Raw genomic sequence first — 25,409 nt, forward strand, 5'->3', positions numbered from 1 at the left:
GTACATATACTTGGTAGTTATGGCAGCAGAAGGAATAATTGAATGATGATCTAAGTTTCCCAGTATAGAGAGGACAAACTAGGTCACATTGTGCACTTGTTTTGATGAATACAATATTGATCTCACAAGGATTTCCCTGCACTGCAGCTGCATACAGTAGGTACCTGTTATTTCACAATCAGTTCATTGCTATCAAGTGAGCAGACCACAATAACAGAGAATGCAGTGCTTTCCATGTAAAAAGAGAGCAAATACTGTACGACTACAGTTGCAGCTATCTGTTTCAGTACAGTCTATGACAGCAGATGAAGTTAACTGCCAAACTGCAGGTAAAGGCAGAGCTGTGTTTGTCATTTAAAGAGCTGTGTATCATTCTCATTGCTCTTGCCCGATTCATTCTCCTCCTCCCGAGGACCCTGGTGCCTTTTAAATGCAGTAGCTATCAACTGAGCTAAAGCATGCCAGGGGATGAAAGGAACAGCATAAACATCACAAAAGAGGAGGGGGAACGAACTCCTCTTACATGGTTTCATCCAGCCCAGGGAAAGTTGAGGGTCAGCCTCTCCCAGGATTGGGTGAATTAATGTATATTTTGGACTTGTATGGGTCTACAAAGAGAGTTTAGAGTTTCATGGAAGTGGGAAGTTGACTCGGCATTCAGAGAAGAGTTTCCAATTTGTGACTTTTTATTTTCTTGGGTAAAATATTACTGTACAAGTAGAAAATACCTCTTAGAATAAATGCAGATGGCAAAGTATTGGATATGTTATGTTTTGGGGATGCTGTTGGCATTGAGTGGATGCTTATTGGTCAAGGCTCAGGTAAGAATTTCTTAAATTAGTTGTATTACTGTATTACTGTACTTACAGTGCAATTGGAATGATTTATTATGCTTTATTTGCCAGATAAGCTGCATTTCTTTTTTTCTGTGTTATAATAAGTATTGTTACTGTATGAAAATCTAATCTGCAAATATATGTGAAATGCAGATACAGTAATTTCATTCAAATAAAAACTCACATGATTGTTAATAATGTAAACAGTTATCCCATTCTAAGGCATGCATATGATTTTCATCTTACAGTATATTGTAGCACAATCCAACTATTTTAGCAGAAAAACTGCTGCAATATAATACAAACAGGATATGAACTAAAATATGCATCAATGGAATGCACTTTACTGCTGGTATATGTCCCTTACCAACAGTTGTTTTGATGTTTAGAGTATATAAAAATATTTACAGACGAGTTCCAATATACACAGTTTGCTTTTTTATCATATTTAGTATAAAGAATGATTCATAAATTGTACAGATATAGCATACATCATTTCACCCTTTATCGTGTGATTTTGCGCTACCGCAGTCGCAAGTTTTATTACTGGGAGATTTGCGTTATCAAGTGATTTGCAATACAATTCAATGGAACAGTGACTTGCAAAATCGCACAATTTGCTAACCAAAATATGCCAATCAGTGCTTTAACGCACAATAACGGATACAATCACATCTGTATTTGTGTGTTAAGAAAATTATTTCAGCCTGCTCTCCTCAATTATACTGAATTGATCTTAACATTTCTTAGGTCTTTCTAAAATTAAAAATGATTTTAATTTGAAGTTGATGTCCAAATTGCATGTTGTCTCATTATGTATTAACTGGACTATATTTGAATTTGTTACATCATGTTAGGTAAACAATACTGCTTTTTGCCCCTTCCTTAATTAGGTTGCAGAAGAATACATTATGCTGCACTTTATAAATAAATGATAATAGTTGTAGTAATGTAATTTCATTATAACCCATAAAGTGTAATTCAGCGAGTGTACTCTTGGGGGAGCCAGATTACCAAAATTGGAAACATTCATCAACACTTTATTTCCCCTACATACAGTAGAAATACTGAAAATCTCTACTACAAATAGAGATTATGCTGCCAGTGTAACTTTACTTACTACAACTTGTATTTACATCCTGTTTTTTTTATCCCTCTCGCTAAATGTAAGGCTGTTGGTGTTCTGTACAATGCCACATTTCATATTGTCCCTTTGTAAATAAATGACTTAATTATTCTCCCCTATGATTTGAATACACTGGACTAATTGAATGCCCAGTAAATTTGATTGTCGGTGCAGTATTTGCATGAAAGAAATATAAAATGGGTTACATCATTAGATAACAGCTGTGTCACAAGGTGTTAAAACAGGAGAAATGTTACCATATCATAGTAGAGATGTACAGTAGTAGCAGGACATCATTTTGGGGGGGATATGTTTCAAACTTTTATAAAAACACAGATATGTTTACCTGTGTACTATATACTGGAATTGTAGTAAAGTGAAATCACATATTCATGTGCAGTATAACTTCTATGAAATGTACGGTATAATGGTTGTGTCCTGAAGATGTACAGCATTTTTTTGATTTGCAAATGTAAAACAGCTAGGGAATTTCACAATTATATTTGTGATCACAGAAAAATGTAAAGAGAAGACACTTTGTACATTAAAATATATGGGTTGGATTAAGAAATGTTTTAGTTTTTTTTTTTTAACTTAAGCTCATTCTATATAATTAAATTCTGTTGTTTAATTGGTAATACTTCATTTGTCTAACATTAACAATTAAACTACTAATTGGACAGTAAAATCAATCAAATGTATTGTATATTGTATACAAAAGTAGATGCTACAAATAATGCTTGCATCAAGCTATGAATAGAATATCATAATCCACCAGAGCATTATATACGGACTCTGATTAATTATATTATGCTATGGAATATGTTTGTGTTATATTATGAAGATTTAAGATGATAATGCATAGAATTTGTCCATTTATATACATTTAGCTTTACCATTTTGTGCTTAGTATAATAATTGTGTCAATCCATCTTCTTTAATCATAGTAGATTAATGTATTGATTATGTTCTTGCACTGACCTTTTATCCTCAAGAGCAAGATAGACATGATTTGGTGGAGATTATTTGATTTGGCCAAGAACCGTGATTTAATCTCTGAGTACTTATTTTGTAAGTGTGAAGCTGCGTGCCTGTTCTTATAAATATGCATATGTATATGCCGAGAACTTCTGTTGCTCTTTTGGTATCAATTCTTCATGCCTAAAACAGATTGCGCTACTGCAGTTGCAGCTTTGCATTGTGATGCTACTTTACATGTTGCATTGTAACAAAACATTTTAAACATGAGCACTGAAGAGGTCAAACAGATATATGATGAGCATGGTTCATTATACTGTATGTTATCATTACATTTTCTTGTGTTAGATAACTGTGACGGGGAGGAAAGGGTTAATACCTGATTTGCCATGCATTACTGTTGTTGACCTGTCCCCGCCATTTTTATTCCCCATGTGCAGGCCATTCCTTGTCTGCGAGGGTAAAAGACAAGATGCATTGCTTGCCATACCCTCTAACCAACACATGATAGAAGATCTTAAATGTAAGGCAGGATGAATTTTTTTGTAAGTCCAAGCAGGAATTACTTGGACCTCCAGCTGTGATATGGGTGAATGAGCTTCGGTATTTTTATGACCAAGCCTCAAAGGGTTGTAATTATTTTTATGATGGAGCCTCAAAAGGCTCCCACAGATTTAGAGTCCCCCTGTCTAAAAGAGTGTCAATTATGAAAAGACCCAGAGACCCATAATGTATACAATACTGGCATACTGATGCACAGCAGATGTCAAGCTAGTGACACCTTTAAGACAGAGACCAGACACAGTGGCCCCAAGAAATGGGTGCAGCCCAGGTATGCTAAGTGGCATGGGCGTCAACCTGACCCATGCGCCCTGCCCACCGGACAGCCCTTTTGACCGGTCTTATGAATTGTGCATCACTTGGCTATTCGTTGGTTTTTTTGTTCCCACGAGGGGATTGGATCCACATGTTAAAGATAGCTTTGGCCAGTCTATAACTGTGGCTCCCCATGTATTTCCCAGTGTGATTCCTGAATTTTAATCCATGATGTAAAGATGCAAGTCTTTATTCCAGTACAGCAGCAACCAGTCCAGGAGTGAAGGGGTTAACAACCACATAACCACAGGACTTTTAAAACCAAGGCTGCATTTCTTGCACTGGCAAGCAAAGGACAATTTCTTTCAATCCAAGGACAATTCCTTTCATTTTCTTATCCCAGTGAGTGTTGTTTTAAGTGTATTCTGCAGATGTCGTGTGTTTGTCTATTAAGGAAATATATCACAATTTATTTTGCAACTTGTTCTGTTAAATCAAGTACCCAGAAATATAAATGTGTTGATAAAAGTTGGTGTCATCGTGACAATAACGTACAGTTTTTTGGTCTCTGACTGTGTTAAGGAAGTGTGATCTAATGATTAATAGCTTTTCTTATATTGATGGCACTGCACACAGAATTGTGCTTTGCAGGCAAGATTATTCACTGTCCTAAAGATCTTAGGCCATAATTATAGTGGACGCGATGGCGTGCGCAATGCCGCGCATCACTGGAGCAAATCTGTGTACCATAATGATGGTGTCCATAGTGCGCACTTAAGCGCGAAGGAGCGGCAGCGTTCTGAGGAGACAAACAATATTGGTTTTTTTGCACGACGGGCGTGTCACCTGAGTTGTGTCTAACCAATCCCAGTGCAGTACAACCTAACCAATCACAGTGCAAGAACACATAACCAATCACAAAGCCAGAAAACCCAATTTACTGCCAGACAACTGGTTACTGAAAATTCTTAAAGTTGGATTGTGTTTAACTATTTGTTCTATACAGTATACACATAAATACACCTGCTGCACAACAAATCAAAACCAGTTTTATACTTTGCCACACCAAAATCCATGAATTCGTTTTTCTTTCACTTTGACAATAAAATTGCTTTTAGCAACACTTTATATATAGGCCTCCATGTGTTTTTTTTCTTAGAACATTTGTACAATTACATAACAGGTGCAGTTTTTAGAAGCTTATAGAATGTAAATGACAAGAATCAAATATCACACATCATTCTCATGCTGTATCTAGATAATTTATTACTGTTTGGTTCTACTGTGTTAGTTGCCTGCACAACATTTGCATTTGCAATTATTTTCTGCTAGTACTGTAGGACTAATAAAGATTAGGAGGTATTTCAAAATTATGTTGCAAATGAGTTCTGAGCTAATTAAAATATTATACTATTCTTTCAATAGTGGGAAAAAATCATTTCTAACCAGATGAGAGGACAGCTGACGTCCCAATGTACTTATAGAAGTGACCTCTGTTTTAACCCAGGATTTTCAGATTTAAATCACCAATTGTATTCAGACCAAACTGTATTGGAAGTGTAAAATATGTCCTCATGATTTAAGACTCTGGTACCTGGTTCTTGCAACCTACAGTATTGTATCTGGTAAGAAACTAAATAAAAATAAGATAAATAAAACATTTAATGCCTTAAATATTATAATTAAAAATATGTAAATCACTGTTTCTTGTCAAAGTGAAATGTAATGCTAATGCATGATGCTTCCCAGTGAATGATAACTCAATCTTAGGGGCCTATTCTAGTAGATTCGATAAAATTGCTGCCATCGAACGGTTTGGCATGACACAATCGAATGGTTTGTCATTTGTGTTATCACGGTATTCAGAAAGAATCTGAAAGCATTTCCACAAGTCACAAACCGAGGTAGGAAAATGCCAATACCATACGGAACAGCAGCGATGGTACTGTTTCTCAGCCTTTTTCTCAGTTCTCTCCTGTGTATTCTATGTCTAACATGGTGAAGGGGCTGGCGACCAGAGACCGGATCGTAACTTAGCCAGCAAATCAGAATCGGGGCTCATCTGGCTGCTGATGTCAGAGGAGGGGGTGTGTTGAGCCGGCTCATAAAACCGGTTGAGCGGGAAATATGAATTGGCCAATGGAAATCATGCCTACGAGCAGCGTCTTTCCCCAGCCAGCCCATTGCCTCCCACTGGGCAAGCTCCACCAGGTCTGGCAGACCAAGAACTGTCCCTGCGGGGTGCCCTTGTTCTCTTGACCCAGTACTCCGCCCTTCCCCACTCACCAATCAGTTTCACACATCTCAACATCCCATCTCCTCTTTGATCCTCAATCTCTATGCAGACATCCCGGCACCTACTTAGATGCCCGGGCCGACTGTGTAGAGATTAATACATACTGTATAAAACATATTACACTTTTTTATAAACTTATAAACTTATAAAACTTTGGGGAACATAATGCATGTGGGGGAAATGGGCCTAGGATACTTGTCGTCAAAAACCAGGATCCTGGGGGGACGCTGTGTAGCCCTGGTGTAATTCACCTTACTATACATACTGTATTGTATTGTATGTCTTTATTTATATAGCACCATAAATATATATAGCGCTTCACAGTAGTAATACATGTTGTAATCATATACATAACAAATAATATAAAGAACAGGTCATGGGAATAAGTGCTTCAGACATAAGGGTGACATTAAGGAAGAGGAGTCCCTGCTCCGAGGAGCTTACAATTTAATTGGTAGATAGGAGAACGTATAGAGACAGTAGGAGGGAATTCTAGTAAGTGCATCTGCAGGGGGCCAAGCTTTATTTATCATGTGTCCATGCTGATCCACAGTGCTATTCATATGCTTCTTTAAGCAAATGTGTCTTAAGGTGGGTCTTAAAGGTGGATAGAGAGGGTGCTAGTCGGGTATTGAGGGGAAGGGCATTCCAGAGGTGCGGGGCAGTCAGTGAGAAAGGTTTAAGGCGGGAGAGGGCTTTAGATACAAAGGGGGTAGAAAGAAGACATCCTTGAAAAGACCGCAAGAGTCTGGATGGTGCATATCGAGAAATTAGGGCTGAGATGTAAGGAGGGGCAGAGGAGTGTAAAGTTTTAAAAGTGAGGAGGAGAATTGAGTGTGAGATGCAGGATTTGATCGGAAGTCAGGAGATTGATTTCAGGAAGGGAGACACGGAGACAGATTTAGGAAAGAGTAGAGTGATTCTGGCAGCAGCGTTTAGTATAGATTGTACGGGAGACAGGTGAGAGGCAGGGAGGCCGGACAGCAGAAGGTTGCAGTAATCGAGACGGGAGAGAATGAGGGTCTGAGTCAGAGTTTTAGCAGACGAGTAACAGAGGAAAGGGCGTATCTTTGTGATATTGCGGAGGAAAAAGCGACAAGTTTTAGAAACGTTTTGCATGTGAGAGGAGAATGTGAGAGAGGAATTGAGTGTGACCCCTAGGCAGCGTGCTTGGGCTACTGGGTGAATGATTGTAGTTCCAAAAGTAATGTGGAAGGAGGTAGAATGGCCAGGTTTGGGAGGAAGTATATGGAGCTCTGTTTTTGTCATGTTAAGTTTCAGTCGGCGGATGGCCATCCAAGATGATATTCCAGAGAGACATTCAGAAACTTTGGTCTGTATAGCAGGTGTAAGGTCAGGGGTTGAAAGGTAAATTTGTGTGCCATCAGCATAGAGGTGATATTTAAACCCAAAAGATGTGATTAGGTCACCTAGAGAGAGTGTGTAAAGAGAGAAGAGAAGGGGTCCCAGGACAGAGCCCTGGGGTACCCCCACAGAGAGATCGATAGAGGAGGAGGAGGTGTTAGCAAAAGAGACACTGAAAGTACGATGGGAGAGGTAAGAGGAGATCCAGGATAAGGCTTTGTTCCAAATACCAAGAGTATGGAGAATGTGGAGGAGAAGAGGGTGATCCACGGTGTCAAATGCTGCAGAGAGGTCGAGTAATATGTGACCTCTGTCTTTGGCAGCATGGAGGTCGTCGGTTATTTTAGTGAGTGCTGTTTCAGTAGAGTGAGCAGTGCGGAAGCCAGATTGTAGAGGGTCTAGAAGAGAATAGGTGTTGAGAAAGTGTAGCAATCGAGAGAATACAAGACGTTCAAGGAGTTTGGAGGCAAAAGGCAGGATGGAGACAGGTCGATAGTTAGAAGGACAAGTAGGGTAAAGCTTGCTGTTTTTGAGCAATGGTATCACGGTTGCATGTTTGAAGGAGGATGGAAAAGTACCAGAGTAGATCTGTGTGAGCATAGGGATTATAGAAGGAGCACAGAGCCTCGTGTATAATGTGACGTGCCTCGTGACGTGCTCGTCGTGTATAATTATGGGACTACCAGTAACTTTGTCCCCATAACTCCTACACAGAATCTAAATACATTTTGACACAAATATCCCCCTAGAAACTCCAAATCCCAAAATCCCATGTTTATAACGACAGTAAAAAGGTAACACACAATCAGGACAGGTTTTAGATGATATATACAGTGTCCCTGGCTTATGGTTCTACTTAGCTACCAGGGACCCACGGTTTTCAGGGGTAACCAGTAGAGGTTCACCTTTATTATGAAGACTGGCTACCTCGTACTGTCACAGTCCCGTCATCTTGGCTTCAAATGAGATGGGACAGGCCTTATATAAGGCATATGATGTCACATTTAAGTGTCAAATGGTACACCCTGTGAGGATTCGCCATCCTGGCGACTGCAGGCCGTCTCCTCACCTCAAACCTGCTGCTGTGTCTGAGACGGTGGACAGGGGCTACATGACAAAGACCCTCAAACAATTTGGCTTTAGCTGTTAATTTCTCCAAGCAATTATCTCTCTATATTCCTGCCCATCAGTAAATGTTATATGCACGGACTCTGCATCAGATTATATTCTAATTAGGGGTGGACTAGGCAGGGTTGCTCCTTGTCCCCTCTCCAATTTGCCCTTTCTCTTGAATGTCAAGCCTCCCATGTGCATGCTAACCCCAAAATAAAGGGTATGTGTTTGGGGAGTCACATGTTCAAAATCTCATTATACGCAGACAAGATCTTACTCTCTCTTTAGCCAGACCTTTTACTTCACTCCTATATACCTGTTTAATACCTGTTTCATGAGCTTTCCATTTTCAGCAAACTATCTTGTTTTAAAATCAACAACAACAAATTAGAGGCCCTAAACATTAATCTGTCTCACACAAACTGATATTCCTGGATTTTGGCTTCAATTGGTCCAAGCAAGCCATAAAATAACTTGGTATCTTTTTAACTAATGGATATGAAGATTTATATGAGTGTAACTACCCGCCCTTACTAAAGAAACTTAAAGATGACCTTTCCCAATAGACCATCCATAACATTTCTTGAAAAGGATTAATGCACTTGATAAAAATGAACCCTCTGCCAAGAGTTTTATACCTATTCCAAACTCTCCCTATATCAGTTCAATATGGAGTGTTGAATGATTTCCAATCCCATATCACCAAATTCATCTGGTCAAATAAGAAACCCTGTTAAAGAAGAAGCCTCCTCATTAGGCCCAGAGAGACCGGCGGTATTGGTCTTCCATCCACACACTCAAACTCAGTCCTAATCTAACTCCTTGCGGAGCTCACACTAGCTTGGCCGCATCGACCCTCTCATACAATGTAGCCAATGGCCCTTGACCAGGCCGCAGGCCCCTATAGTCAGTGCTTACCAGTTGTTCTAGGGTCCTCTTTCTTCTCTGGAGCAAGGTGCCTCAGATTCTGGATTTGTATTTATCTGAAATTTACCTACCTGAATTTTAGCTATGTAATTTTGTATCACTGTCTTCTTTATTCAATGCACCAACTTGCAACTGTATCATTGTTTTGGACTGATAACTATGGGCCCACCTCCCATCTCTTCTCTCTCCCCTCCCTTTTCTTCTTTCTGTACCCCCTTTCCATTTGATCCCCCACCCACTGTAAATTCGTTGTTTTATGACTATTTCATTACTCGTAAAATCTTTAAATTGAGTTAAAAAAAACTGCTCGGTCGAGGGGGGGAACTTTTCTGGCAAACAGTTTGCGTCAAATATAAGAAACAGTTTTTTACATTTGACGCAAATGCAAGCAGAAATGTGAGGAATGACTCCAAACAAACTTCTATGTGCACTTTCTTTAAATTGATACATTTCCCCCACTATATCAAAATGTGCTCATATTCCTTTCTCTTTGTATCATAAAAATCTAGATCTGAGGTGACATTACCCTGTGCTCTTAAAATCTCTGGGATTGAACTTCATACGGAAGATATATTTTAGCAATAAATGCATGACCTGCTATTGAAGTTCTCAATTATTTTTGCCGAACAGTAAGTGGACTAAAGTCCAATACATGAAGGAAGATTCGTCTAAAGTAATTGTGTTGTCATTATTGGCCAAATAGCTAAAGATAGAGGACAGTAAATGATTGTTCAAACTCCACTGTTCCACTGTTTAAGTTGTAAAGAAAACACTTCTTTTTTAACACAACATGAAGACATACCATTTGTTCTTTCATCAGTGATTTCCTCTATGATATTTATAAGAAAGGCAGTTACATTAAAATGTTTCTAAAAATATGTTGATAAGAACTACTCAGTCTGCCAATTTTCCTACCTAATTTGGAACAGAGTGCACTATCTGAAATCATACTCAATTAGATCCTGGGCTTTTTCATATATTATTACTGTATTCATAATCATCTCCAGCACTTTCAATAAAGGCTGTTCCATGAATGCACCACCCTTTCATAGAAAACGACATCATCTAATCTCATTTAATCCTACCTCCTCCACAGCATTTAAAAATGAATTATATCTTACTTTGTGCCAATAATATTTTGCTTCAAGATTGTCTTTGCTTTTCTGTTTTACCTGATTACTAGAAATGTAAGAAATGTCCACTTTTTTACATTCATTTTTCACAAACAATGTAGTGAAGCACAATACATTTGCATGATAACATATGAAGGGAGGTAACATGGCTATTAATACTGCAATTTCTACAAATTTTTGATCAAGTTGGAACTTTCACGACAATTTACTAAACATTCTCAATTTAAGAGAAATTTCAAAAGCACATCTGAAAACATTCTCTACTGAAAATGTATGATATCACAAGGTAAATGTCTACTTTGGAGAGTCTAATGTAAGGTCAGACAACGGTTACCAAAAAGCAGTAGATCACCGGTACCGTTAGTCTTAAAAGACTCCACCAGCCGGGATAGCTGTTTGGTCCTATTGACCACAAGGGAATCCTGCCCTTGCTGTGGCAAAAAGGTGCCCAAACTGATATAAGTACAGCTGCGGCCCCGTTTATTCTCCAACATCTCCGATTTTTGGGGGGGATTTTTTCCGAAAGCCACGCACTTCACCGCACTTTACCACGTTCATGCCGCATTCTGACCGCATTCTGACCACATTCATACCGCATTCATGTTGCATTCACACCCGTGGTTGATGTGTTTATTGATAATGGTTCGGAATTAATTGGTTGCAACTCTTCGCGTATCCGCCAGATGGCAGATATTCATGAATTGCAATGCGCATGCGCTTCAGTAATGTATCGACTTACAGGTGTTTAAAAGAATACCACAGTGGTAAATTGGCCTTGGGACTGAAGAAGTTACAATAATGTATCAATTTAGGCTTTTCATATTAAAACTAAACGCGCAGTGTCTCGTGTTCTATTGTCCTGAGAGTTCCGAGATTAGTGCACAACTGCAGTCCGTGTTCCAAAAACCCGACAGAACATACACTTATTTAATATGGGCCGCGATCAATGCAACAGATGATAAGATGGCAACAGTTGGTCAAATTTATCAGTATTTTATCGAAAACTATGACTTTTACAATTTTTCACCAGATGCTCATGTGTGGAAGCGTGCAATAAGGAAAAAGTTATGTATCGATCCATGTTGTTTTCGTATTGATCCCGATGTTATTGGAGGGTATTGGTGTGTATCACCGGGTTTTTCCCGTATCTATGATCATGGAGACTTCAAAAGGTGAAAGGTCATGTTCAAACCAACTAAGAAACGTCAGTCGCAGTCAAGCAATGCGCCAGCACCGGCTTCCAATAACGGTCCGACCGTCAGTGAAAACCTGGTGACCGACAACCCATGCTGTCTGTCCCCGCCCGGATACCTGCAGCCTGAGCCGGATTTCGCGTACAGATTCCAGCAAGCTTGCATGTACCTAAGCGATTTCCAGCCTCATCAGCTGACTACAGGTGTAGTAGTCCCGCTGTCACCTGTCAACTACGTGTATGATCAAGAATACGGGACTGGCAGTGGCTCGGCGCCAGCTGATTGGAAAAGTCTATGGTGAATAATGTTGCCGTATTTTATTCTGTTTTTGAAATATCAATGCACAGTCAAGCGAGTCTCCTGTAAGCAATATCATTGGCTGAGCAGCTTCTACAGTAGATACTGCACAATTGGTGGAAAGCTAGGCGCATGCGCATTGGAACCTTCTTGAAACGCATATGCGTGTCACAACATCTACAGTAGGCGCATGTGCATGTAAACAGGAGACGCCCCCCAAGAAAATTATTGGTGGACTGACTGTGGGAACTTCTTTAGGGGTCTGACTGACCATTACAGTAAAACTTTTCCTTTTTTTTTCCTCAGAAAAGAAAACTTTATCATCTCATGTGGAAAACGTCAAATGGAGGGATTTCGATGGATAATATCGCTTTGTGTTACAATGCCTGCACATTGCTGAATCTGATTAAAAAAAAACACGTACCGGAGTCTACAGTTTAGTGGCCGTTGTTATTGATTAGGATAGAATACCTGAAACAGTATGCTGTTGTTTTCAGATCGTATACAATACTTTTTTATATATACTGTATAAAAATAAAAAATGAGGAGAAAAAAAAATATATATTTTTTTTGATCACTCACTCTTGAACTTTGCAAGCGAGCAGTGGTGAAGTTACAGACGCATGCGCAGTAATCATCAGCTAGGTACTGTAGCTCCCACCCCAAAGAGGATTACACGCAGAGAGGTGATGCTCGGCTAGGGACGGACAATTAAAAACACAATGACAAGCTTTAGAAATGGAATGGTTCTGGAGAGCTGTCTGTTGATAAGAGGTTCAAATCCTTGAGTGAGCCTTGTGTGTGTACGTGGGGGAGGGAGGTACAGGGTACAGCTGCATGAAGGATTAGCTGTACTGCAGTTCAAAGAAATGACATATTTTCAAAAGGCAGGGCATCATAATAATTTGATCCCTACACCCCCAAATACATAAAAAGCACACAAATCAATGCACAGTCAAATGCACAGTGTCGCAGTCAAAAGCTACAGCACAGATTGAATAACGTAATATCAAGATGGTTTAGGCAGGCTTGTGGAGAAAATAAAAATAAAAAATGAGGAGAATTTTTTTTTTTTGGTCACTCACTCTTGAACTTTGCAAGCAAGCAGTGGTGAAGTTACAGACGCATGCGCAGTAATCATCAGCTATGTACTGTAGCTCCCATCCCAAAGAGGATTGTACGCAGGCGCAGAGGTGATGCTCGGCTAGGGACGGACGATTAAAAACACAATGACAAGCTTTAGAAACGGAATGGTTCTGGAGAGGTGTCTGTCGATAAGAGGTTCAAATCCTACAGTCAAACATACAGTGTCACAGTCAAAAGCTACAGCACAGATTGAATATCGTAATATCTAGATGGTTTAGGCAGGCTTGTGGAGAAAATAAAAAATATTTTTTTTTTTGGTCACTCACTCTTGAACTTTGCAAGCAAGCAGTGGTGAAGTTACAGATGCATGCGCAGTAATCATCAGCTATCAAGCAGGAATGTGATTGAAACCAGAAAGACACACATTCAAAGGAATGTTGTGGGAGAGGTGTACTGTACTGTAGATAAGATAAGAAGTTGAAATACTGCAGTGCAGTAAATTATCCTGTGTGCGGGGTCGAGTGAGGGGAGAGCGCTGTATATGCCGAAATGTGGTACTGTTACAGTACAGTACACGCCTATGCGTTTCAACAATTTTCAAATGAGACATACAGCACTGCACATGCATGTATAAATATGCAAATTTACAATTACTACGCACGCACACGCAGACTGTGTACTGATGTACAGTAGGTTGAACTGCTAAAGTATTAGACTTTGAAGACTCGCGAACGCCCCCCTGAGTTTTTAGACTGTATTGCAGTATTGCAGACAGCGCTAATAAAATGCTAATATTACGAGCGCTAAAATACCACAATATACTCCGGGAAAAAAAAAACATACTGCATCTGCCCGCAGTTATCAGAGTTGCGCCTCTACGGCCGCACTAGGGTAAAGGCGTCCGCCACTGTAATCGTAGCCTAAAACCTACTAGGTTTGCATAACCACTAGCCTGTTCCACTAGGTGGACAATCAAAGGGCTACGTTCTTATATCTGGAATATCTCTCATCCATTCCTGATAACCACATGCTCTCAGGCAGTGCCAAAGCTGGAACTCTCTCAGAGACAGGGATGCTGTTTGTGTGCACAGTATTCTTGTCAGGTTTGTGTAGTGTGCTTTCGTGGGACCCTGTGATCACTGAGTTAGTGGAGGTCCCACTGCCACCAGGACATAGTACCAAGATTGTGGCTCTGTGATGCCATGGCTGCAGACGTGATGGTAGAGGGGGTTAAGGAGAGCCTGGGGGAAACATGGAGGTGGTTCAGGGGACAGGAGAAGGATTTGGGCTTTAGGGCTTGCACCCTTTGCCACAGAGAGATAATCAGAGGAACCTTAAAATGGCCAACTTCTACCAACTCAAACTTGACAAATGCTAATTTGACATATAGAATTCCACTTACTAGCAGTATCTACCCAGGGTAATCAGTTCGTTTTTACAGAGGTCCACTTTCAATCACCTTAAATTTAAAGGGTCCAGACAAAATGCCACAATCCTTCACCTCATTTCAGACTACTCCCAAGCCACAAAAAAGCAGAGTGAGGATGCGCATGCGCGGCTGGCTGGTGATGGACGCTTAGTCATTCAGCTCCACCAACCGCCGGCATAATAAAGAATATAAACAAGCCTAAAACCGACGTCGGTCCAACGCATACGAGCAGTATCAGCATATTAACACTCCCCGGTTCGGCAGATCAGCATTAGAACCAGATGGCGGCAACGAGGCAGAAAGCCCGACGCAAGTCGGATGTCAGGGCCTATTTCTCAGGACAAGGCAAGGCGGGGGCCGCGGAGCTGTCGGCGGTGTCGGATTCCGATTCCGCCCAGGACACCGAGGGGGCAAGAGCAGCGACAGAGCAATCTAGAATCATTAAAAAAGAAATTTCCAGGCTCCTGGTGGACCTGAAATCTTTTTTCAGGGGGGAGGTGGAGGGGCTCCGGCATGATCTAATGCAGATCGGGTCCAGAACCAATGACCTAGAGGAGCGCATGGAAGCCAGCGCGAACACACAGCAGGAAACAAACTCCCGCATACAAGCCGTAGAACAACGGGTGATGGAGTTGGAGGCCCGCCAGGAAGACGGGGAAAATAGAGATAGGAGGAACAATTTGCGAGTCAGGGGGATCCCGGAGGAAATCTTAGACCCGGAGGCACTGCTGACACGCTGGATGGCCTCCATCCTGCCATATAAGCCAGAAGCTGACTTTCGGATGGACAGGTGCCACAGAGCCCTGCGCTCTAGGCCACTGGCCTCAAATCCCCCTAGGGACGTGATCCTCCGCCTCCACTATTTCTCCGTAAAGGAGGAGGTGGGAAGGATAGCCCAGGCAACCCCCCATATCACCTTCGAGGGGATCACCCTCACGGTATTTCAGGACCTGTCGCCCCTCACTCTGGCCCGCCGGAGAGCAGTAGGCCACGTTACACGGGCCCTAAGAGACAATGAAATAAGATACCGCTGGGCTTTCCCCTTTGCCCTAGTGGCCACAAAGAATGGAAGACCCCATGTCCTCAAGCATCCTTCAGAGGGGGCAGCCTTTCTGAAAAGGCTTGGGGTGCAGGGAAATACGGCTAACTCCCCAGAGGGGGCCCAACAAGGTCCTGTCGCGGACTCCCCAGCAAGACGACAGGGTTCCTCTTCCCCGAAGGAGAGGAGTCTAAGTAAAAAAGATGGAAGCGGGAAAAGCCCATAAATCTCAGAAGAGATGAAAGCCAGAACTCTTTTGTTACGCTTGTTGCGTCTTTATCAGTCAGTTTACACCCTTCATGTCAGCCAAGCCCTAAAGAAGACTTCTACAGGAGAGGGGAGACCAACTCCAGCAGGCCTCAAATGGCGGCCGCCAATGTCAACGGACTTAAACAGAGCGGGAGGACCCAAGATGGCGTTCCCTTACCTCATGGAGCGGGAAGATGGAGAAGAAGCGCGAAATCGTCCATGGCGGCGCAACTCCTGGCGGGACAGAATGCTCCGGCGGTGGGACCCGCCCAGGGAGCTGCCCCCGAACCAGCCCTCTCTCCTCTGCAGCCCGCCTTCGAATGAGGAGGACCCGCCCAGACCGGTGACGTCAGAGGGGTGGATATCGCGAGAGCGCTGGAGAGGAAGGCGAGGGAGTCGCGGTGACGTCAGGAGGACGGCGCCGACCCGGATATGCTGCGGGGCTCCTCGGCGGAGGCACGCGAGATCCGCCGCCGGGGAGATGCCCCGACACACGCAAAGACAAAGAGGACATAAGCGAGGGAGGGGGGCAGGAGAGCGGAGATCTCGAGGTGAGGAAGGGGTGTCCCGTGTGGAGAGGGAAAGTAAGAGGAGAGAGGTTGGATAGGGGGAGCATTAGAGGGGCGCTAGGGGGCACAGAGGCTACTCTCTACAAAATAAAACCACAAAAAAAAAAAAAAACAATAAGGAATAAATCCCAGCGCTAATAGGCGCCTAGGGAAAAGGTTACCCCCGTTAGAGCCGTGAGAGAAGGAGTTGGGGGGGCGCAAGAGGTTGCACAAAAGGCTGCAGAGGGGGAGAGTAGAACGGGAAGAAGGCCAGAACTGAAGGGCTGAAACGGTTTAGAGTTTTGGGAAGTAGTATAGAAGTAGTATAGAGAAGGTAGAGGGTGAGAGAGTAGAATATAGAGGTTCACTATGGTCTACACCAGAATTGGGAGGGGGGAAAATAAATAATAAAAATACTACATTTAAAAAAAAAAAAAAAAAATAATAATAAATAAAAAAAAAAAAAAACAATAATAAATAAAAATAAACTGCCCTATCAGGACAATAGTTCAGAGTTTGGAGGTTAGGTTTTAGGTTTGAGTTCCGCATAACTGCCGGCGGGGGGGGGGGGCGACCATCGCTCTGCCTGCAGGTATGTGCATCCGAGTCAGGAGATGGGGTAAGACCCAACTTTCTGGCAGAGTCCCGGCTGTCCGTGGCTGGCCTCAAGCGCCACGAGAGGGGACCAAAGGGGAGAGAGGTCCAGGAAGAACAGACTGCAGCCGGGCATTGAACCCGAGGTCCAGTAGGACCAATACGGTTCCTGTTATTTGTTTATGTGATTTTTATATGTTACTTTCCCTCATGTTTCTTCCCCCCCCCACCCCAGCCCCATCAGGCGTTATACGGATCCTGCCCGGAAAGTGCAAGCACTACGGTTCGCAAACCCATCAGGAGCACAGGGCCCGGGGTAAGAATACTTACGCCTATACACTCTATCTGCTCACACAACTGATATACATATGGCGGTAACCTTTATGTCACAAAACACCAAAGGGCTCAATAGTCCGCACAAGCGGAGGATCGCCTTCACGGAGTTCAAAAGGAGAGGGGCTGAAGTGATCTTTCTCCAGGAAACACACTTCAGTTCTAGACACAGCCCTAAATTTATGGACTCACACTTTCGTCAGTTTTTTCTAGCGTCGGGGCCGGAAAAAAAAGGAGGGGTAGCTATATTAATGCATAATAACACCCCATTCCAGGTAGAAAAGATCAAAAGGGACCCCGGGGGACGGTATATCGTGCTGGTTGGGCTCCTCAAACAGACCAGAATCAAATTGGCATGCATATATGCGCCGAGTGAAGGTCAGACAGATTTCTTTAACGGTTTTTTTCAAAAGCTGCAGCAGTGGGCCGAGGGTCATATTGTACTGGGAGGGGACTTTAACACGGTACTTAACCCGAAGGTCGATCGCTCGACATCCCAACAATCTATAAGGAAAGTGGGGAACGCCGCTCTCCTGAGGGGTCTAAGGCAAACTGGCCTAGTAGATATCTGGAGGGAGCAGCACCAAGGGGAACGCAGCTACTCCTTTTATTCCCATCCCCACGACAGTTACAGTAGGATTGACCACTTCTTTGTTTCGGGCAGAATGGTCCCACAAATATCCGACACAATCATACATGATATTACATGGTCGGACCATGGATCGATTGAGCTACGATGCACCCAAATTGGATCTGTCAGGCCGGGAGCAAATTGGTAGCTAAACGAATCAATGATTAAAATTCTGGAAATACAAAAAAAAGTCAAAACTGAGCTATCAGCCTACTTCAGGATAAATAGTGGTAGTGTGGTTTCCCAATTTATGCTATGGGAGGCTCATAAAGCCACAATCCGGGGGGTCTTGATCAGTATTGCTGCAAGTAGAAAAAAGAAAAAGGAGGCCAAATTAACGCAGCTCTATAAAAGGTTACATGAGCTCTCTACACTACATAACCGGACAGGTAGAGAGGATACCCTTAAGGAGTTGAAGGATGTCAGGATTGAACTGAACCTTCTCCTTACCTCCAGGGCCGAGAAAGACATGAGTTGGACTCAGAGGAAATTTTATGAGAAAGCTAACAAACCGGACACTATGCTGGCTACCAGACTCCGAAACCGGAAACCAAATTATAATATTCAATCTATCAAAACAAGTGGGGGCCAGTGTTCCTCAAACCCTAAAGTGATAGTGGGGGAGTTCGCGAAATTTTACGCACAGCTATACAATGGGGAGAAGGTGGTTCACAATGCAAGGACACGTAGTAAGCTACGTAAATTCCTGGCAGACGCGGCCTTGCCACAATTGACCAGATTGGAGCGAGAGGCATTACAGAACGACTTTACGAGGGAGGAACTGGAGGCGGTAGTAAAAAACCTGAAAGCGTCAAAAGCCCCGGGCCCGGATGGGTTCTCCAATCAAAGTACTCTTTGATAAAGTTCCTTCACGGAACGAAACGCGTCAGAGGTGTTCTCCGTTATGTGATGTGCAGCACTACAGTGCAATAAAGCTGTTTTTATTCATTCATGTATCCGGCTGAGTTCCTGTTGCTGTGACCACCCACCAACTACAATTCAGGGTTCTCCAATCTGTACTATAAAAAATTTATTGGAGTTCTGGCTCCTCACATGCTCCAGTTATTCAATGGAGTGCTAGCAGGAGAGCCCTTTCCGGGACAGATGCTCCAGGCGTCAATTTCAGTAATTCATAAAGAGGACAAAGATCCCACTAGCTGCCAGAGTTACAGGCCCATATCGTTAATAAATACAGATGTTAAAATCTATTCTAAATTACTGGCCAATAGATTAAATATAATCCTGCTGAGGCTTATCCACCCGGATCAAGTTGGCTTTATTAGAAATAGACAAGCGGCCGACAACACTAGAAGGATTGTTGATATCATAGACTATATAGGAGCCAAGGAGATCCGAAGTGTGGCCCTAAGCCTAGATGCGGAAAAGGCCTTTGACAGGATTGATTGGCCATACCTGGAGTCCACGCTTGGAGCATTTGGGTTTGGGGGTATATTCCAACAAGCAGTCAAGGCTTTGTACACGGCACCAACTGCTAGGGTGGTCCACCAAGGATACCCATCAGATCCTTTTCCAATTAGAAGCGGCACGAGGTAGGGGTGTCCGCTTTCGCCCTTGCTCTTCGCCCTATGCATCGAACCGCTCGCAGCGCAAATTCGTAACAACGCTGATATCTCTGGGGTGCAAATCCACTCACAGGAGCACAAAGTGGCTTTGTACGCAGATGACATCATTCTAACCCTTACTAAGCCGCTCGTCTCGCTACCCAATCTGTTCGAGCTTCTAGAGCAGTTTGCCCAGATCTCAGGCTTTAAAATAAATCAATCCAAATCAGAGGCCTTAAGCCTCAATATGCCAAGAGAGATGGAGAAGCTGATAGAACTCAATTGTGGGTTTAGATGGTGCCCTTCCTCCATGAAGTACCTAGGAGTGCAGATCACAAAACAGATAAGCTCCTTATATTCGGCTAAGTATCCCAAACTGCTGAGGACTCTAAAAAAAGAGCTGCAGGATTGGAAGGCATATGGTATTTCCTGGCTAGGGAGGATCTATAGCGTCAAGATGAACGTCCTTCCCCGGATTCTATATCTGTTCCAAACTCTCCCAATTCCCGTGGTAAGAGCGGATATCGCAGGGCTCCAAAAATCAATATCCCAATTTATTTGGAATGGTAGAAAACCACGGATTAGAGTAAAGACGATGCAGAAAGCCAAGGAAGCTGGTGGCCTAGCGGTGCCGAGTGTTATATCCTACTACAAAGCGGCACAATTGTGCCAAATTACGCAATGGCACGGTGACCCTGAGCTGCGGCGATGGGTGGCACTGGAGAGGGAGGTGTGCGCCCCGCTGGAGCTCATGGACCTGATCTGGTACCCGAGGAAACGGGTGAGGGATGTTCTCATTCCATTGACCTCTGTACTCAACTCACTCTCGGTCTGGGAGGCTTCCAAAGATAATAGTTCATTAACCTCCAAACATACTCTGATGGCACCTTTATATGGCAACCCGGACTTTGCTCCTGGTCTGACAGATAAGAGCTTCCCGCTCTGGCGTAAATCAGGGGTTAGACGGTTGAAGGACCTGGAGGTTAAGGGAAAGATCAAATCCTTCGAATCATTACAGTCGGAAACAGGCATTCCTAACACGGATTTTATGAAATACCTCCAGGTCAGGGCATATTATAAAGCACACCCGGTGAGACCACCGCTGACGAATTTTGAAAAGCTCTGTGTGCGCGGGACAGGCACGTGGGGACTGATCTCTGCCTTATACAGAGAGGTGCTGAATACGGACACAGACAGGACAGTCAAATCCCGTTTCATGACTCAATGGGAAGAGGATCTTCAGGGCCAACTAGAGGACGAGGACTGGGCCGAGGTATTTAAGGCCGCGGCCACTAGCTCCATCTGCACAACATTGAAGGAGAATTCGTATAAAGTATTACTACGGTGGTATCTCACCCCAGTTAGATTAGCTAAATTCAATCGGGGATCTTCCCCGCTCTGCCCCAGGCAGTGCGGGGAACAAGGGGATCTGGTTCACATGTTGTGGTCTTGCCCGAAAATAGTGCCGATCTGGACCCAGATCCGAGATTGGCTGCAGAGGATCTTTTTGGGGCTCAAAATCCAGCTGGACCCGTGGCTGTTTTTGTTAGGTAAACCTACGAATGAGGTATCTCGGTCGGGTAACAAGCTGATAGCACACTTTGCTACCGCTATGAGGTGTGAGACCGCAGCACTGTGGAATCAGAATGCGATTCCTTCTATAGACAAAATCAGGAACAGAATTTGGTTCATATGCCGAATGGAGAAGTTAACGAGTTTAGTTAACGATTCGGCCGATAAATTCGAAAAAGTCTGGTCATTGTGGTTGGCCCAGACCGATATTCAGGGGATGAATGAGGCCACAATATGGCTTTGATAGATGTAAGTGGGTTCTCCTTGGATGATGGACGGGGAGCTACTCGGGACGTTCGGACGGCAGGGCTTCCCCAGGGCAGTAGTACTATCCCAACTGGAACGAAGTTGAGTTGCGGCAGCAGATCGGGCGTAGGGTTCTCGGTGAAGAGATCAAGAGCTGAGCGATAACAGAGCCGGCGCAGGTCGTCGGATCATCATGTAGTAAGGGACTCGTCTACGCCTCTCCCTCCCTACCCCCCCTCCCCCTCCTTTCCCCCCCCATACTGCCCCGTAGTTGTTGTCTGTCTGTTAAGGTCTTGTCCTGTGGGTTTCCCCAACGTGCGTCCGTCATCTGTAGTTTGTCCTTGCAAGTGAAGTGTATACATGGAATTACTATCAACATAATGTAACCCTTTGATTGTATGCACTAAAAACCAATAAAAACAAAGTTGAAAAAAAAAAAAAAAAAAAGCAGAGTGAGAAAAATGAAGAAGCTGCTCCCTTACTTCTTTGGGGGTCCAGAAAAAATAGACTTGAGTTAAATATCTGGTTCTGTCCTCCATTTAAATAGTATTATTTGCTGTTGACATTAGAAGTTAGACTCTAATCATTTACATTCTGTTTCAATCACTGTTTTATTACAATGACTACGTTATTCATTAATAATGTATTCATTCAGATGCAGTGCTTGGCATTATTTCCAAAGATAACACAAATGATGCTGCTATAACTCAGAATGTCAGTTTCCATAGGATCCAGTGGCAGTTATGGTGCAGAATACCACAACATATCCCACCATTATACACAAGAGGGGACAATAAAGTCTGCTACATTACATTGGATATACATTTGCTTTAACTAGTAGATACATTTAAAAGTTGTCTGTTTTCTATCATTTACACTGATGTAATATACTTTTTATACGGTATATATTAAAAATCAATTCAATTAACATCACAAAAAATATAGACTCTAGGCCTAAATTTTAAACTTTAATAATTCTTACAATAAAATACTGAAAGAAAATATGGGAGATTGTCATGGAACAAGAATCATATCTCTGTTTCACCCCCCTCTTTCCTTGCAGCTTCTGCCTGTCAGTTTCTTATTTTCAGCTGCATGGAGCTTGCACACACACACTGTGCCTGTGTGATATGTTACAATGTTGCATTTCTTGCCTCTGGGCATGTAATCAGTGAGTTGCTACTGCAGCTTCTGAGATCCTTCACATGCCCCTGCATCTGTAATCAGCGCGGCTATAGTTTCTCCCTCCGCATGCTTGCTGATGCGCGCGGAGGCTGAGAAAATCTGAAGAGACAGGCAAGTTTGAAATTTTGCCGCTTGGGGGAGCGGAGGAGCGGTCACGTGACCGCTCCCATCCAATAGGGCTGCAGCTGTCATTTTAATAACTGTGTCGGTGAGATAGCAGAGCCACCAGACAGAGTAGAGGCAGCACAGAGGTGTGTGTGTGTGTGTGTCACTGTGTGTGTGTGTGTGTGTGTGTGTGTGTGTGTGTGTCACTGTGTGGTTGTGTGTCACTGTGTGGGTCACTGTGTGTGTCATTGTGTGTGTCACTGTGTGTGTGTGTGTGTGTGTGTGTGTGTGTGTGTGTGTGTGTGTGTGTGTGTGTGTATGTCACTGTGTGTATGTCACTGTGTGTGTCACTGTGTCACTGTGTCACTGTGTCACTGTGTGTGTGTCACTGTGTCACTATGTGTGTGTGTCACGGTGTGTGTTTCACTGTGTGTCTGTGTGTGTGTGTGTCACTGTGTGTGTGTGTGTGTGTGTGTGTGTGTGTGTGTGTGTGTGTGTGTGTGTGTGTGTGTGTGTGTGTGTGTGTGTGTGTGTGTGTGTGTCTGTGTGTGTGTGTGTGTGTGTGTGTGTGTGTGTGTGTGTGTGTGTGTGTAATATATTTATCAAAGTTACATAATGTTAATAAATAGTTTATTCTCACAACATGTCTTTTTTTTAATTTTTAAAATATTATATTATATACACACACACATACATATACACACACACACACACACACAGGTTCCTCAGTGACACACAAACACACAGACCACTTCAAAGTGACACACAGTTACCCAATGACACACACACACACACTGACAGCTACCAAGTGACACACACAGTGATATCCGCCTCCCAAGCGCGCTTGCTGTCTCCTCTGCAATCTTATAGGACTTGGAGTGATTTGGAAAGGGGCTGAATTAATGCTATCGGGGGCTACTCACACATCACACGTGACTCTGGCCTCAGAATAGTAGAAAGAGGACCGTGTGCTTTGGGGACACACACAGAGGAGCTACTACCCACAGCCTTTATGCTAAAGAAACAAGCAGGCAGCTTACACAGCAAATAAACAGCAGTCTCTCACCACCACAGTACAAGCATTCTGCTCCATATTGCTACACAGAGCCACCAGCCTCTATACAGCAAACAACTACTACTTTATGCAAAGACAAGCGAGCAGCTTTACATTGCTAATAAGAGCACAGACCTTCTACAGCAAAAGCCTGCACACAGCCAGCAAACAACTTTGCACACAAGGCAGCAGCTTTGCAGACAGACAGTGCATCTTACACAAAACTTTGATTGCCTTTCTATGTCTGAGTTCACCCTCTGCACAGCTCCATAGTGAAGAGCTAACATCTCACCTACCCCTGCGCACGTCCCCACGGCTAGCGCCACCAAGGGCCACACCAGAGGACACCTGCCAGGACACGGGTGAGAGCCACCGGACACCTGTGAGTACAGCTACCCCTACGCTGAACGCTGCAGGACACCGCTCGGCATCATCTGAGACAGTCGCCCATCGCTGACGCAGGTAAAAGACCGCACGCCACATGCACTGGCTAAAGGCCTATACACACCTACAGTATGGTAGAACTCAGAGCCTCACCAGACATCACGCAGGAGAGTGACCACTCAGACACAGAGACCGCTGCGCAACTGCAACAGGCGCAGGCAGACGCGAGGCCTAAACAGACAGTCACACTGACACAAAAGGCACGCGAAAAGTACAAAACTGACATTGGAGCACACCGCGCTAAATTAGAGTTGGCCTGGGAAACAACCACACTGGGAATACGCAATGTTACTAGCGTTGGCAACTATGCGCAACAGCTCGAGCAGGCAATAATGCAATTAAGGACTGATCACTTGCGTTATCAAGAGCTGTCAGAGGCATACATTACTTACCTAACCAGGGCCAACACCAGCGAAAGCCTACAAGAAAGAGACTTACAGAGTAACATTGACCTGACACGAGACAGCCGCGTGCGAACAACTATCACGGAGGCTGAGAGTAGGAGAAAGGACCTTTTACTGGAAACCGCATCACAGCGCTCAAGCACATCCAGGCATTCATCAAGGTCAGCAAGATCAGCGCAATCTAGCGTGTCCAACACAAGCGCCAGCGCTATCAAGGTGAGAGCCACCGCAGAGGCCGCACGTGCCAGGGCCGAATATGGTTGGAGAGAGGCAGCCTTAAGGGCAGAAAGAGCTCGCATAGAAGAGGAGAAGCAGAACGCCGCCAATGCGCCGCCGCTGCCACCGCCGCCGCTGCCAATGCCGCCGCCGCTGCTACCGCCACCGCTGCCAATGCCGCCGCTGCCAATGACGCTGCTGCTGCCACCGCTGCCGCCGCCAATGCCGCCGCTGCTGCTGCGCGTAGAAAGGCCGAATTGGACACGGATCTAGAAGCTCTAAGCAAAGAAGAGGACGCCGCTGCCACCATAGCCCAAGCCGAAGTCTTAGAAGCAGCTGCGAGACAGGACAGCGGGGAGCAACCATACAGACGGATAGCCTCAGAGGATCCAATCCAACGCACTGAAGACTACGTAAGGAGCCTCTTCAGTGTAAACACCAGCGCACCATCTCAACATGGAGGGAGTGACTCCACAGACACCGAAGACTTGCTAGGTCCACGAGGAGAAGACGCTGTTCCTTCAATGGTACATGCTGCCTGGTATAGCCCCAGCCGCAACAGTGATCCACACGCCAGCGCGCACACGGATGCACTACAACAGGCTCGCAATCCAGGTACACCAACATGGGAG

The 25,409-nt window shown here is 43.9% G+C and overlaps 1 protein-coding gene across 1 annotated transcript in view; it reads left to right on the top strand.

Moving 5' to 3' along the window:
- Nucleotides 1-310: 310 nt before the first annotated feature.
- PTH2R (parathyroid hormone 2 receptor) overlaps nucleotides 311-25,409 on the top strand; it is a 272,319-nt gene continuing 247,220 nt past the window's right edge. The window contains exon 1 of the mRNA XM_075608453.1: nucleotides 311-821. Within this exon, the coding sequence (XP_075464568.1) occupies nucleotides 741-821 (81 nt within the window). The 5' untranslated portion in view covers nucleotides 311-740. The remainder of the gene's footprint in view (nucleotides 822-25,409) is intronic.

This window comes from Ascaphus truei, chromosome 7 (assembly GCF_040206685.1).
Source record: "Ascaphus truei isolate aAscTru1 chromosome 7, aAscTru1.hap1, whole genome shotgun sequence".
Classification (NCBI taxonomy): Eukaryota; Metazoa; Chordata; class Amphibia; order Anura; family Ascaphidae; genus Ascaphus; species Ascaphus truei.